This window comes from Austrofundulus limnaeus, unplaced genomic scaffold (assembly GCF_001266775.1).
Source record: "Austrofundulus limnaeus strain Quisiro unplaced genomic scaffold, Austrofundulus_limnaeus-1.0 Scaffold229, whole genome shotgun sequence".
Taxonomy (NCBI): Eukaryota; Metazoa; Chordata; class Actinopteri; order Cyprinodontiformes; family Rivulidae; genus Austrofundulus; species Austrofundulus limnaeus.
In genome coordinates, this window is record NW_013952631.1 from 459,305 (window position 1) to 476,583 (window position 17,279).

At 40.0% G+C, this 17,279-nt stretch overlaps 1 protein-coding gene across 1 annotated transcript in view; it reads right to left on the bottom strand.

The window, feature by feature from the left end:
• Positions 1-17,279, bottom strand: part of LOC106525483 (calcium-independent phospholipase A2-gamma) — a gene marked incomplete at its 5' end in the record, with an annotated part of 36,145 nt that continues 18,866 nt past the window's right edge. The window contains 2 exon segments of the mRNA XM_014019741.1: positions 1-2,190; positions 6,121-6,316. Coding sequence (XP_013875195.1) covers positions 1,922-2,190; positions 6,121-6,316 — 465 coding nt within the window.

Consider the following 17,279-nt stretch of genomic DNA (forward strand, 5'->3'; position numbering starts at 1 on the left):
TATAGTTCAGATGTGTTTTAATTACAATCTCTTTTTTTTTTTTACATAGGACCAACAGGGGAAGAGTGAAATTACATAAATCTATGAGATACAGTATCTGTAGCCATTTCACCACTCCAGGCCCTCTGGGAGTGACTCGCAAATCTTGGTGTCGGTTCTACAGTCTACTTGACCTGATTAGGCCTGGAAACGGACATCTGCAGTGCAGGTTTTAGCAGCAAATAGGAGACTCTTTTGGCAAGTCTTCAACAACAACAACAAAAAAATCAATGCTAAAACAATCTTCAGATATGACCTGCATCGTTTCAACAAACATTACAGTACAGGAGAGTGGCAACTTAAAGGAAAGCAGGAAAGGTGAGAGAGGTTTCTGAGAAAAAGGCATCAAAAGAAAAAACAGGATAATCTGAAGACTCGGGGAAAGAATTAACGTAAAAAATTAAAATAAATAAGCTAAAGCAATAAATCAACATTATAACAGCTACTCTAGTTTGATTCTTGTTCAATAAACTTGAGATTCAAACATTTTTAGTTTCCTATTCGTATCAGAATTACATGTAATACTGTAACACCTGATGGGTCCTCATCTAGAGATAAATATTAATTCAATAAAAATTATACAATTTACCCATAGCTGCATAATTAAATGAGCAAATCTGAGAAATGTTACATGTGCTGTAGGTGACCTGGATTACACAATTTGAAAATATTTAAAACATTTTAGTTTTACAGATAGCTAAAGGTTGACTCAGTAATACAAACAAAAACTTCATACTGTAGATAATTTTGAATGAGTACATAAATATAAGCTGTCTTTTCTTTTAATTAACAAAAAGCTGATGTTTAGAAAATGCAAGTTGTGAAAAGTTGTAACTGCCTCAAAAAGTTTCTGTAGTTGAAAATTTAATTGTTTTAAACTGTTTTTTTTCCACAGTAAGACCAGATTTAGCTTGTCTATATGCCTCATAGTAGCAAGGAACCAGCAGCTTTTTTCCCTTTTAGCTTTTAAAACAAGAAATGAGTGAAAAGGGTTGGGTCAATTGAGGCAGTTCACATAGCAATATGTTTTTTATTGTTCTAAAATGTGTTTTTTTATACATAATTTTAGTCATGTGTTATAGAAGCCCCCAAACTGTATTTCTTTTTTTTTTCTTAATGAGGTTTCAAATTTAAAGAACATCTTCTAACACCACCTTTGTGTTTTGAAGAAACAGTAAAAACACAATAATTCAAATATGAAATTCAAGGTCGACGACGCCTTCTTCTTTTCGTCATGTTTGAATGGCGCACCCAGCATGCAAGCTTTATGGTCCATACTTTTTTGTTTGTTTGTATGTGGCAGCGTTACAGCGCCACTTGCAGGCCTGGCATAGTTACAACAACATTGTGGGTCATTTTAGGTGTTTTTGTGTGGATGAAGACTATTTTTAAAACAGTGCCACCTTTCCAAGGATTTTGTTTTCGAAACAAGTAAAAAATTTGTTTTGGAAAAACTGTAGCCACAAACTAAAGAAGCACAACGCCCCAAAATATGAACAATTACTCTGGACGTCTTTGCAAACACGGGTGATATTATTTCCTATATTGGGAGGTTTTCAAAATTAAAAGCCATTTTTAAAATGAGGTTTTTGAAAGTAGGCTAAAATTAGATATATTTTATTTGCCAAAGTAGCTGGCAGAGAAAAAAATACTTTTGTAGGAAGTGCCAAACGTGTTGGCACATTAATGTTACAAATATCGGTCCAAGAGTTGTTGAGGAGTAAGAAGGTGTTTTGCATGCTGGATGCATTTACACATTGTGTTTCAGAACTACTGGTCAAAAATTCTTAACTTTGACACATTAAATGGGGTAAAGTGAAATATTTGGGTACAATTGGAACTGGGGAAGCAGTTGGGCAAGAAAACAGGACTTTCCTTGGATTTATAGCTTGGAGGATAGACCGTTATACATGTCAGCTTTAAGCCTGACCCACTCTGTCACCCTCTGGATGGAGCTTTTTTCTTGAGTGAGGATGCGAGCGACTTTGCTGAGCTTTTCCTCATTCCTCTCCAGGTAACGGACGCCCTCAGCCTGCAGCAGGTTGAGCTTCTCCAGCCGACTCTCATCCAGGGAGATGTCTTCGTTCAGGAAAGGGTTGAAGCGGAAGTAAGTGTCCGGGGGAAGGAAGGCGTCGAGCATAGCGTGAACCTCTAGAGGACAGAAAGAAAGGTGAGAACCAAGCCACACACGTAACAAACTTGTAAACACTTCCTAATAGTTCCAATATGTGCCGACATTGGGCTAGTGTGTTAGGAGGGAAAAGGTCATGTAATGTCCCATCCTGTCTGTCAATGCAGTGACAGCCTTTCATGTGTCACTGAGTAAGAGCTCAGGGCTGCAAGTCTGAAGTTTTAAAAAAATGTATACAACTTGTCTGTCAGAACTGTTTTCAGCTCAGATGAATGCTTTGAAATTCAACAGCATTCAAACTCACATAAAGGCGGTGGTAACAAACGGGAATTTTCAGGGTGGATTCAAAAGGTCGACATGTTTTTCTGACTGTGCCCCACAGCAGGTCAGGAGTTTAAATGTCGAACATTATCAAAACTGGCTACCTCCAAGGCCTAGAACTCTAGAACTTTATCTAAGGAATAATCAAAGTTTTATGTACTTCCATTATGCTGTCAAAACCAATAAATGTGCTTTAAAAGTTCGACTCTGTAAAAATATATTTCATTTGCATCAGCCTAATAAAAAGACAAGATTGTCTTGAGAGATAATGTGGATAATTTCAGTCAGAAGCAGCGGGCTGCAGTGTGAGGCAGCCAAGTTCTCCTTTGATCACAATAATTGGTAGGATTTTAGCTTTTAGTCTGGACTTATCAGTATTTTGCAGAAGCAGCTACGGGCAGGTAAACCTCAGGACTGAAATGGCTGCTGCTCTGGATTCATTAACGTCAGACCTAGGGAGTATTTTATACACTGAAGCAAGAATAAAGAAGAGCAAAAAGGGGTTTTTTTCTAGTTGAAAACAATTTATTTCTGCTTCAGTTTTGCTTTAAATAGGAATTGAATTTTACCAACTGGCTTCTCTGACATTGGGTTGTTGATATGACTTGAACAGAATCACTAATAGTAGCAATAACAGACTCATAATAGAGTAATCCATTCATCCATGTATGTCCATTGTCAGGTCACAAGGGTAAAAAGTTCAGAACAGAAACCCAGAAGCCTTTCTCTCTAAATCCTCCTGGAGGTGTTCCCTGTCCAGAGAAAACAGAAAATCCTACCGGCGAGTTCTGGGTTTTCATCAGGGTCTCCTCCCAGTAGGTTGTGCCCCAAAAATCTTCAGAGGGAGGCGCTCAGGAGAGGCATCCTATTAAGATATCCGCACCACCTCAACTGACTTATTTCCATGCAGAGGAGCAGCAGCTCTACTCTAAGCTTTAGGCTGAGCCCAGCCATCCTACTGAGGGAGCTCATTTCAGTTTTTCATTCCAGGATCTCATCCTTTCAGTCATGAGCCACATCTCACGACCATATCTGAGGACTGGACCACACATGATTCGGACCAGTAAATCAGGAAATTGGTCTTTCAACTGACAAAATGTTTGTATTATTTGTTGTACCTCTGTTATTCAGGTCTGCAGACAGTGTTAAGTCAGTCATTACAAAACTGTTTTTCTGAATCTGGAGAAACTGCCTTCTGTATCTGTGCTCTAAAGAAGTATAAGTAACTTGTTCTAGACTTGAAATGATCAAATGATTAAAAAAATGACCAAACTGGTTGCATTCTTGAGCCCTGCTAGCTGTTTTCACGTCAGGTACAATCTTAGCTATGCAAGTGAGCTTTATGACATTCCATCTGGTGTGCTTTTTTTTTTTTTTTTGATCGTGCATGTGCACCACAAATGTGTACCTCTGTTTATAAGTAAAGGTTTGACTGAAATTTTCCAGCTGTTTCAGTGCAAATTTTACTAGACAGCTTTGTGAAATTAACCATGAGGTGCATGCATCAGGTTACAAGATGAGTGCCAATCAAGTACTTTCCATTAGGAAAAAAATGTTACAAAGTATGAATTGGCATGTTTTTTTTATACATAACCAAGCATGTCTTTGCATTGTCTGCAACTATACAAAAAAGGAAGCAATGTTACAGATTTGAGCCTTCAGCAGCCAGACATGGAGCCTTAAAGATAAAGAAAGACCCTTTTGCTCACAAAACACCCACTGTTTGTCCACTCAAACTAACCCCAGGACACACTTAGCATCCTAATTTGTAAACAAATAGGTTACCTTAGTAGCATTTCAGGACTGTCACATAGAATTTGTAAGTTTGGGAACACACAGCCACCTCATGAGAGAGCTAACCCAAGGTCATTTTTCTAAGACTTGTTTTTAACATCCACTGTAATGTTACACCGGACTCAGAAACAGTGTTTCCCTGTCCATTTGGTTGAAATTAGGAGCTATGATTGCATCTAAACTCCTATTTCAGCCTTATCTCTTCAAAACAAGAAACTGAGCTCCACTGATTCTCCTAAGACAAAGCAGGAGGCTTCTGAACACAGAGGGGAATTCTTTTCTGATAAAACACTCCGACTTATCTGCTGCTTCGAAACATAAAAGCATCTGTGGAAAGCTGGGGAGGTCTTAATTCCACATACAGGACAGGAGGCAAAAAAATAAGCAAGAGACAACTGGGTCACACGCTGCACCACAGGAGGGGGCCAAGACAAATTCAGGCACAGCAGAAAGGGCCCGTGTTGAGAGGTGATAAGGAGAGGGAAAAGTTGCTTCCACACAGGCCACAGCGAGATGAAAGCTGGACCAAGTCAACAAAAAGTGATCATTTCTGCACTGGAACTACAAATATCTAATTCTCCTACACAAAATATGTACAGGAGTATGACGTTTTGTACACCTAGGTTCTAGTTAAAGTTTAGGGAAATTAAACATACTCAGCATATTGAAACTTTGTAAATAAAAACTGTTAAAGTCACACCAGCTAATAATAGCTAAATTAACCTTATATTTTATGTTTTTGTCTTTAATGAATATGTAGGCTATTAAAAAGGCCCTCAAAATAATTATTACCAGGGGTGTCCTGATACCAGTTTTCCCTCAAACTGTGTACAAAAGCATTAGTTTGGGAACTTGCTGATAGAGTACTTGCTGAGTTAGAACTTAAACATTGCACAATGACTTTAAAAACATTTATTTTATTTAGAACAAAGTGTCTCTCTTTCCTTACTCTGACTGTTTCAAATCAAATATGCAGCATATGGTATATGCCTGATTAAACACTGGAAAAATAAAAATATTTATTGTTGCAACATTAAAAAAAATAAAAATATGATTTTCTTTCAACTTGTATAAATTTCTTAAACATGGAATTGATTAACTTTTCTTTTAAATGTAAATGAAGCATTAAAACCAACATCCCAGTATTGATACTTGTATTGGTATCATTCCTGAGAATCACTACTTTTTGTACAAGTACAAATACTTGTAAAAATGCTGGTATCGGTACACTAGTATTTTTTACTAAATCAGTATCGTAAAACTAACAAACTGACATAAGTACCAACTGTTGTCCTGAAAATGAGTAAACTGATCAGTATTCTATCATTTTCAATTCAGCAAAGTTCAGCTTTACAGAATACTGTGTTTTTTAAAGAATAAATCAGAGATTTTAAAGTGCTTGAAACAATCAATACCTTATCTGTTGTACATATCTCTTTGAATGACTTCAGCTTGAAAACAGTTTATTTTACAAGAATGTCAATCTAGTGACTAGTTTCAAACATAACTAAGACTGAAGTGGTTTCCTGCCGTCTTAAAACTTTGATTTCCATATTTTCATAGTAGTTCATGCCAATGATCCTTTACAGAGCTTAACACCTCTTTCAGGTTTGTGTCACATGATTATGCCAGAAGAAATATTTTGAAACTCCTGCAGCATTCAGGGTGCATTGGAAGTGCTACAGCTAGCTGCTAAAAGAGATTTTTGCGCTCCAGTTTGGTTTCAGCCACACTTGAACTAGTTCTCAAAGAGCTATTTTATAGTTACTGATGATTTTTACACAGAATCATGCTTTAAAATGTGTGACGCATCCCTTTAAGTATGTTGCCCTTACCCTCTGTATCTGTGGCGCTGCTGATGACGTTGGTAAGTTTGGTCCTGAGGCTGGTATATGTGGCGCTGTTCTTGCCAGCAGTTTCAATGCGGCCCGTTCCAAGCGAGACCACACACTCCAGGGGTGTGTTGGGCCACAAACACTTACACTCATGGATCGCAAGTGCTGTTGGGTTGTTCATCAGCAAACCTCCATCCTACGAACACAACAGAAGAAGTACTTTAGAGTATCTATTTACACGCAGTGAATTATCTTTTATACCACAACTGTGGTCAGAAAACCCAAATAATTGGTACTTGGAACCTAATTTTGTAAAATTGTAGCAGTAGTATTTTTTGGAAGATATTAAAAAAAATGAAAATAAGAAATAAGTGTACAGTTGAAGAGCTGCCTGAAAGTCAAACAAACGGCTAAATTGTTGTGTTTTCTTCCTCTTCTCCAGATTTTCAGCTTTGAAACCAAACAACCACCCAGGAGTGTTTTTGCTTTGAATCCATATTGTACCCAAGGCGGTGGGGGGAGTAACTGTAGAGGCTGTGGGGATTGTTGAATAGGCATGAGACTGAGGGGCCGCAGGGCTGAGAGCTGGCAGCAGGATCAAACACCCCGGGGCCAATCCTCATTAAAGAAGCCCGACTGGGCGAGGGGGAGTGGGGGGTATAGGAAATGGGGTGCGGTGGGAGCTGCAAGGCCCCCCAAGTGTCTTGGGACCCAGCAATGTGACTGGGTGTATGAGGAGATTTGAGCGAGAGCCCAATCTTGCTTTGAATCTGTGTAGACAAAAATAAAGTAGGTATAACAGACAGCGTATGTTACACGGATTTACACACATTGAGTGAAAGAAGGGGGGTGAGAGGTTCATTTCTCCAGCACATGGTAGCACAGATGCAGCCAAAATAGAGAATATACAGCCCAAAATTACCTGATATGGACTGCAAAAATCTCTCTTTAATCCAAACATCAAGGGGGAAAATGAAACGACAAATGGTAATCTGTAACTGGGGGGAACATCAAATGAACACTGAAAGCAGATCCTTTGTGAAAAACTTCACCAAGCAGATTTCCAAAGAGAGGAGGCATTGGGAACAATAGTTCATCGTTAGATAAGAGTCAGACAAAGCTAAAAGGCTGCAGACAGTCACAGATTTATTATAACAACCCTTCTCACAGCAGTCTCTGAGCTGTTTGTTGCTACATACTGACATTTTCAAAATGGTAGAACCAAATAATGGTATAAAGCTAACATTTCAAATTTATGGTTTTATATTAATTTTATATTTATAGGTTATGTTTCATTTAATCTATTATATCATTCAGTTTAAATAAAACAGTGAAATATTACAATTCTGCTTTTTGTCTAACTGCTCAAGTTCTTATCTGTATTCTGACACAGTTTGTTGCTGATTAGGTCAAGAACATGAGATGGAACTTTTCGATCCAAAAAAAAGTCACTTCTTTTTGTGAGGAGGCGGGGCTTTGATGATGCCATATGACCACGTGGTATGGTCGGGCATGCAACATGGATGACTCATACCCAGTTTAGTGTGTTTTAGCCTTTCTATGTGAAAGTTACAGCTTTCTGAAATTATAATGGTTGGACAGACGCATTTCTGTCCCCCGCCTCGGCGACGACAAACAAAAATAGCAACATGTTTGGAGAAAATGTAAAGATGATCATGACTATAAGGAAACTAAATATTTAATAATGTATCTAAAACGTGAGTATAAAAATTTTATTAACTTATTTGCACACCATCATCTTTGTGTGATGTGAGTTTGAAGAAGTGATTTGTCTCTGATAAAATAGTCTGATTAATTTTCGACCGACCTCTAAGTTAGGTAACACAATATTTGTTTTAGTGAGAGCCAGACCTCACAGTCCAGCTGGCTGATTAGAAAATCATACAAGGAGGGCTCAGCTTTGTCACAAGGCACATCAACATGCACCAGCAGCTTTTCTAGCAAAGACAAAGATGAAGGACAGAAGAAAAAAAAAGGAAGGAGGGAGGAAAAGCTTAGGCTGAAAAAGCTCCTGATGGAGATTTCAAAGTGACTTACTGCAGTGGGAACCAGACTAACCCAGCTGGAAACAAAACAACTAAGCAGTTTTCTTATCACTAACTCGCCCTGTGTGAGGCTTTTTTGTTTTCTGAACTTGGTGTCAATTAAGGCACTGGTCCTAGTCCAGTTATGGGCTCTTTGTGCGGATAGCTGGAGGCCAGTTTCACAGAAACACTGGTTTGTTTGACACCCTGTGCTGAGGCATGTAACATTACAAGCCTATGCGTAGTGGTCTTGTGAGGTGGGAGCAGAATGCTGTAACATTTCACAGCCTGTGAAAAGTCTGTTTTTTCCCCAGTTAAGAAAGAGTGTGTTATATGCTTTATTTTAAAGGAGAAAGGGCTTACATCTGCCTTTTTTTCCCTCCTCAAGCATCATGACCAAACTAGTTTTCTTCATATAGACGGTAGCAGGCCAGAGATGCTGCTCTGGTAGACTTTTGTCTCATTTAAAGACACTTTTAGTCATGTTTCCATTCCCTGGACCACTGCCACATCATCACACAATAGGTGCTTTTTGAAGGCCAAAGCATATTTGAACAAGAAGTGAAATTAGAAACAATGAGCTACTTAACACAAACTACCATGAGCTTTGCATACAGAAATCTCCAGCTGAAGCCGTCTGTCAAGAACGCTGCGTGGCGTGAGGCAAAGGTTACTTCCATTTCTAAGGATTTAGAGGACTAATGCTTCTCAAACTGTTATTTGTCATGTGTCACTGGATAAATATCTACAGGGGGTACATTCCTGTCAAAATGTAGCTTTCTGATGGATGTTTAACCCCTTTGAGGTTAGATTTCTATCAGACAGAGAGGAATTCCAACTTTGAATTCTGGCTTCCACAAACACTCAATAATTTCCTTCTGACGGCATCTCTTGATAGAGAACTCTGTATTTACTGTGGCAGAGGATGAAGGCCCTTTAAAGTCTAATAGCTAATGCTCTTTGTTTCTATTTTTTGCAAAGAAAACGCTCCCTCATCCCAGCAGATGTGCAGGACGAGGGACATTATTTGAATTGTAGTGAGCCTGAGGCTCAGAGATGTAAACAGCATCATTTGAGTTATTGTGAGAGCGAGGTCTCTTATTCAAAGATGCAATTACCCATGATGCCTAGCGACCCCATAAGTAGGCTCCCTAGCCTGGCCTCCTTCACTTTTCATCGTCACGTGTGATTGTCATCAAAGTTTTAAAAAAGGGAGGGTCTCAGCAAACCCCTAAATCTAACTAAAAAAGTGGTGGGTGTTCTCTGAGCCTCAGGCTCACTACAATTCAAATAATGTCCCTCATCCTGCACATCTGCTGGGATGAGGGAGCATTATTTTTCATTTACGTTCGCCTTCGTCTCAGAGACGTAAACAGCATGTTCAAAGCTGATGACAATCACACTGCTTGTGTGGACTATTCCACAGGATTCAACCACATAACCTCAATGGAGATGCATTCCAACAAAATTTATGTTAAGAAAGAAAAATGCAGATCATCTGAAATGACAACTCAAAATTCTGTCCGAGAACTTAGTCCCTTCCCCGGACTCTCGGTAGTAAAACTTTTTAAACGTATTAGCTGAAGTCAAATCTGCGGTCCGTAAAAATCTGTTTCAGTGAAACGCCACTGTTAAATGCTGCTGAAACAGAAGCTCCTCTGTAAGAGTGGGGTTTAAAAACAGTCACATCAATTCCTGCATTAACGAGCACTGTCCGTAGCCATCTGGCTATAGTGCATGTAGACACCGCAGAAAAAGTCTTGTATGAAATCAACAATCTACTTGACATCCTTAGCTCCCAAGTGCGACAAATACAGTATATTCAAACAATGTGTCCAATACACAAATTTCTGGTTTAGAGTATCTCTCCAGAAGAATCTCCTGAATCGGTTTGCCCAACTTACTTGTTTTAGTGAGTTCATAAATTAAAAAATTCACTTTAGAGTGATCGTCTGCTACTCGCAGATAACTTAAATCTAACGATACCAGTGTCTGAGCTCTCGCTGCTGTGACCAATGCCAGCAATGCTGTAAGCTTCAATGTCAAATCTTTCAAACTTAAACTTTGATGAGGAAACGAAGATAAATAAGTCAAAATACTACTGACATCCCATGTCCGAGTGTAACGAGGCCTCGGTGGCCATAAATGATATAGTCCTTTCATGTACCTGGGCAACCACCTAGGATTCAAGACCCAAGTAGCACCTAAAACATGTAAAGTCTGAAGTATGCATGATTTATGAGTGTTAATCACTGTGTATGAGCTCCCACTCTCTTTAAGAAAGTCCAAGTATGCAATCACTGTGGTTTCAGTCGCTTCACTGGCACAGCATGATCATCCAATAGTCCAAACAAGGAATTTGCGCCACGCATACAAATACTGCTTCTGAGTTCCTGGTCGCCAGCTGGAACAGATATCAATGACTGAGTCCTGAAGTCCCTGATGTTTGAGGGCACTCCTGATACTTTGCAGGCGGCGATTATCAGCCATCTCCGAAGTGGGTGGAACTGGGTCGGGTCGTGTGAAGCCACCAGGAGATCGTTGTGACGTGGAAGCCTAACAGGAAAATCAATGAGCATCAATCAACAAAGGGAACCAAGATGCTGTTCTCCATAATGGAGCAATAATAATAGCTCTTAGAACTCTATCCCTCCGGATTTTCATCAACACCCTACTTAACATACAGAAAGGTGGAAAGATGTATGGCTGATGATTTGTCCAGGAAATGGAGAAAGCATCACATGCACAGGCCCCAGGTTCAAACCTCCAAGACACAAATTTATCAAGTTGAGAATTGTGCCTATTAGCAAACAAACCTATGTCTGGGACAAAAAAACGACAACAAATTCTAGAAAATATCTCAGGTTTTGGTTTCCAATCTGAACCATCTGAAAACACTCTAGATAGTGTGTCTGCCACTGAGTTATGTTTCCCAGGCACATGCTGTGCGGTAATAAAAATGTTTCTGTCCATGCACCAATTCCAGATTTGTGCAGCCAGGTTATCCAACTCTTCTGAGGCCATGCCCCCCATGTCATTAACATAAGCCACTGCAGCTGTACTGTCAGATTGAATGCATACATGAATATCACAAGATTGACTGAAAAAAGCCTTAAGACAGAGAAACACACTGAACAATTCCAGAAAATTAATGTGTTTGTGGGACTCTGATGCAAACCAACGCCCACCTGTTTTATTGTTATCAAACACACCACCCCAGCCTTCCATGCTGGCATCTGTCTGAATCCAGGCTGAAATATCTGCTTGTCGGATTAATTTGACATTGTGAACCTTTATGTTATTCACCCACCAGTTGACCTCAGCCACAGTAGAGGATGACAAACTAATAATCATATCAAAATCATTACCTAAAGCCAGAGCCTGAATTTTCTCCCGCTCCATACGTCTGTAGTGTAATGGACCAGGTGGCACTGCTGTGAATGTGTGGATAATCATACCAATAAATCTGGCAAGCAGCCTTATTGTAATCTTGTCTGCTGTAAGTATGACGTGAGCCTCTGTCAAAACGGCATCTATCCGTTTGTAAGCCAGATACAGTACACTCTGAATGTTACAGAGTTAATAACAAAACCAAAAAACACTATCTTATTAGTGGGAACCTGAACAGACTTCTCAAAATTGATTTCAAATCCTAGCTTTTCCAACTTTGTAACCATAAGCTGAGTCTGGGCAACACTCTGCGATAACACCTGATTCATGATCAATGAATCATCAATATAAAAAGTGCAACGGATGCCTTGTTGTCTGAACCAAGCAAACACTGCTTTAATTATTTTTGTAAACACCCGAGGTGCTGAGCTAATGCCAAATGGTAACACCTGATGTTCATGCAGAATGTCCCTCCAATAAAATCTGAGGTATTTTCTGAAGTCTGCATGAATCGGAATGCTAAAATATGCATCACGTAAATCCAGAGATGTGATATAACCATTCTCTTGGATAATGTCTAATAGTTGTGAAAACAGCTCAATCTTGAAATGCTCATATCTAACAAATTTATTCAGCCCCTTCAGATTTAGAATAGGTCTGAGTTTACCATTCTTTTTTGGTCGAACAAAAATATTAGAGATGAACTGGCCTGAAACAGGTTCCACTATCCTAACAGCACCTTTGGCTATCATGTTCTGAATCTCCATATCAAGCAGATCTGACTCATACTCTGAAAACTGAATTTCTGATGGTATTGACAGCTGAAGTGTTTCAGTGACAAAGTCTATTTTATAGCCCAAAACAGAGCTCAAAACCCACTGATCTGCTGTAATGCTTTCCCATTCTCTTATGCAATAGGCTAGTTTACCAGCAGTCATGTGTGTGGTCCACTGACCTGTTTGTCAATCACGCTCAGGGGGTTTGCCAGCCTGTCCCCTCTGATCCATGGTGTCTCCCGTCTTGAAGCTGGTGTAGGCTCCTCTCTGGGACCCTCGTCAGGAGTACGGTCCCCGCCAAATCCTGCGCCGGTCTCTCACACTTCCTCTAGCAGTCTGGAAAGCATTATACTTGCTGCTGTTGTACCTCCCAGGAATGCCCAAGTGAGGATAACCAACAGACATCTTAGCCAGTTCATTTATCTCTTTGATCCGCTTGACCAAGTCATCACCAAACAATTTAGCTGAAATTGGCATGTCAATGGAACACAAAGAGGTGTATTTTCCTTGTAATCTTGGCCGGATTAAATAACGTCGTCTCACCGACAATGAGTGCATAGTATGCCCTAACAGGCTAATAGCATCAGACAACAACATCTTGCATTGAACTCTCTGCGCCACCGGCAGATAAGCCATGAGTGAGGCCAAACGCAGTACAGAAACCATCCCAGCGGCCAATGTCTGCTGTCATTTCTGAAAATCCAAATCAGACTGCTGGACCCTTTTATGCAGCTGCGTCCAAATTTCCTCATTAACTTTGGGTGCCAAAAGAAAATTGCAATTATTGGGATGAGGGTATTTATCAGTAAGACTCTTCACCGAGTCCTCACTTATTCTTTTTATACATCCCAAATCCACAATAGAGGCTAAATTATTAACTATAGCAGGTCCAGTTTTCACCTGAGTCAGCCTGTGGAATACTCCACACCTCCTCTGGATCTCCATCCAGATTCTCAGCAAACGCTGAGGAATCAAAATAAGATGGAGCCTGAGAGCCATCCTGCTCGCCTGCACTTGCAGTGTCTGGCACCTCCCAGCTATCATCATTATAGGCTGGATCAATTAAATTAGACAAATCCTCTGTATTGAACTCCCTGGTCACAGGTCCTCTAACAGAACTTCTAGTCTGAGAATTTCATGCCAAAGTAGCAACCGCGCTTGTCAACGACGAGAGCTGAGACATCAGCTGATTAAGTCCAAGCTGTGATTTCAACTCACTTATATTCAGATCAGCCTTGTGTTGCACGTTAACAACATCACTGTTGTGCCGAACCAGCTGACGTCGCCAGAAGTAGTTCGGAGCTAACACGGCTCCCTCTTTTACCAAGACTTAGCTTAGCTTTCTTTGCCTGCGCCACAGGTTGCGGACCACTGGAAACCTGATGTTTCGGTCAGTCAATCTGACCAGACACAAGAGTACACTCACTCTGAGTTCAAAAAGGTGAAAAGCCCCAAAAACTACCTCCATTGTCCGAATCTGATCCAAACAGATCAAGCACATCTGCTCGAGTCCGAGACGGGCCGGCTTCACACTCATCATCACTCATGTCAAGACTACGTCTCCACCAATATCAATGAATCGCCACCAAACGTCACTGTAAAAGAAAGAGACAGCGTCTCAATCACATATCAAATCCACCACTGCGTGGTGCCGTGACAATAATACTTACCTCTCGCTCTCCTCTCTCAAACGGAAAGTGAAGGAGGCCAGGCTAGGGAGCCTACTTATGGGGTCGCTAGGCATCATGGGTAATTGCCTCTTTGAATAAGAGACATCGCTCTCACAATAACTCAAATGATGCTGTTTACATCTGAGACGAAGGCGAACGTAAATGAAAAATAATGTTAAAGTTTAAAAGAAGACAAGAAACCCAAAAGGACTCCAGCTGCCCATCGGGTGAAAAGCAGGACCCCAAAACCAGACTAGATGTCATTCAATATATTGTAGGACTTTCAGAGAAACAGACATTTATTCTCTAAACATGACGTCCAATGGCTTTCAAACCACAAAACACCTTACGGCAAAGACAGGTTCCCCCCAATGATCCGGTCCCCTGGCACAGACAGAGTAATGTTGTGTATGCTGTTAAGTGCCAGGAGGACTGTGACCAGTTATATTGGGGAAATAAAGCAGCCACTTTTCAAAAGAATGGGCCAACACAGAAGAGAAACATCATCAGGCTAGGACTCTGCAGTTTACCTACAGTCCAGCGGTCTCTCATTCAGGGATAATGTTCTCATCTTTGATAGGAACATTAGTATGAGAGAGGAATAAAGGAAGCCATCATTGCGAGGAGAAAATGCCTGTTGTTAAACAGGGGAGGATGTCGTGTCCAACTGTCTAACTCTTACAATGCTGTTATTGCGAGAATTGCAAGAAACTTCCATTAAGCACAAGCAGTTCTTGCTCTTGATAACATGTTTCTTTCTAAACTTCTGATAATGCGTTTTTGTGGTGGAACTAAAAGGAAATATTTCTTAACGCCTCTTTAGTAAATGTCACTTGGATCCAGTTGTAGCTGAACAGCAGGTATGCCGAAACCTTCCTGAAAGATTTTTCCCCTCCATCACACAGTGTGCTTATTTGCTTTACTAGAGATCCTTCACGTAGTTTTCTAAAACCAAGTTTTCTTGTCTTCCAGACCTCAGTTTGAACTCTATTGTTCCTTTGTAATTTCCAAATACCAGTGTGAACTGAGAAAACTGCTCCTCTCAGCCTTTTCTTATAGGCATCAATAATTCAAACTTTTAATTTGCTGCTCAGAAAGAGTAATGGCTGCTGATTGTTGGGGAGATAATTTAAAAAGCTTTGAAACTTGTATTTTGTGACCTTTTCTAACAATGACTGTGAGCAAAGTGTAGCCCTGGCAATCTAATTAAAGTCTGAGCTCTGTGTAAAACAATTATCTGGAAGATAAAACTTCTTGGGGCTCATTGACTGGTTCATTTCATGTTTTCTCCACGTAAAATAGAGTAAACAAACAAACAAACAAACAAAAACAAACTCCCATGTCCATCCTAAAATGTTGTAAGGAAGTTTCATCACTTTGTAATTTTTTAGAGATTAGCCTATCATTTACTTGAATATTAAAGCTTTGTCCAAAGTGTGTTACTGTAAACTTTGCAGTTTGAAAAACTCTCAGTCGTCATTAACTTTATGGAGCTTATCTTCACTGTGCCTATTTAGGCTGTCTTAGAGGTGAAGGGCTGTTTTGAATGGGAAAAGGGTGCTATCATCAGGATCAGTAAAAGTAATTTCATGCCCCAGAGTTTGTCAGCTCCCATTAGCCGGGACAGTAAACTTCATCCTCTTCACTCACTCTGTGTGCCTCCTCGTCTCTCGTCTGTGTCTCTCTCTCTCTCTCTCTCTCTCTCTCTCTCTCTCTCTCTCTCTCTCTCTCTCTCTCTCTCTCTCTCTCTCTCTCTCTCTCTCTCTCACACACTGAATTGTGGGTTAACTTCAAAGCACGTTTGATTTCAGGTCATTTTTAACAGAAATGAGAGAGCAGAAGACAGCGAATGAGGTGGCATTTCACTACAAAATGTGATTTTGCGTTTTCAGCGAAATGTGGTCATTACACTTTAGTTTTTGTATTTCTTTTTTTTCCTGTGTGTGTTGCAGAAACTGGAATGAGCACTGAGCTTTGTCATGAGTTATAATGAAGTTCTGCAAATGAGGCTTCCTTTTCAGAAATAATTGGGTAGCTTTTACGGAAGTGTTGCATAACTCCTGGGCATCACTGCGGCATAACTGTTTTCCACAGATACAGTTCAGCTTTATAAGAAGATAACTAAGGTGCAAAGTCCCTGCTGTGCTCCCAAAACGTTGCAAACTAATGCTATTGCCACACGCTGTATATCTTTATGTTCATAAAGATAAAATATATGTACAAAGAATAAATAAATCTCTAAATAGCATTCTATTTATCATGAAAGACACCTTTGTGGTAAGCAATGATAGGAATAAAATCTGTGTCACAGGTCAAGAAAGAGGTCTTCATGCCACATTATGTGATCATGACAACAGATCTTCCACTTGGCCTTTTAGCTTAAAGGACCCCAAAGGTCACACCCAGCTTCAAATCATCTTTTAACAGAAGACAGTCAGTCTGTAGAAGAGCCCACTTTGCCTCAGGCAGGAAAAACAAGAAGAATACAATACACTGTGCACACATTAAAAAAAACTGCATGCTTTTTTTGTCTTTTACTGAACAATAAAATCCTCATTTTCAAACTATTCTGCTCCTGAAAGGGGGCTGAAGATGGACTTACATACCAATAAATAACAGTTCAAGATGTAAAGCTGTGATTCACTCCACAAAACTGCATCTGGAGGCACTGCAGGAACAAAAATCCCCTCTTGTCCTTTCACAGTGCATCACATTGTTAGAGGATGTGGTCTGAGTAAGATTTGGAAAAGCTATTACACAGCAGACACTCAGCATAATCACTGGATCGGCCTAATCCCCAGGCCAATTCTTTCAGTTTAGTCAATAGTTTGTGCAAAATCATACCTATGTGTACTTTTGTCTGCAGATTTTATCAACTTTTTCTGGTAAGACCACATCAAAAGACATCCACAGCATTGATGCAGTATTTGTTTAGGAAGCAATTCACATTTCCTCAAACAGAGTTGGGTGACTTTTCATGTCCAAATACAAATAGTAACTGAATATTTCTCAAAATGCCACAAAAAAAAAAAAAAAACCTGTGTCATGTATAAAAAATGCATAAAGCTGACAATTCTTCTAAAAAACAGATATACAAGCATTTATGGGTTCTCATTCAAAAACTTTAAAAAAATTTATGATGTTGGCTACAGTGCTGCTCACTGTCGTGTGTGTGATTTCTCTTTCTCCCTGGCTCCTGGGTTTGTAAAACCAGGTTTGTCGTGTGTGTGATTTCACACACACGACAGGCCCTGGAGCAGTGTGGTTATCCTGACTGG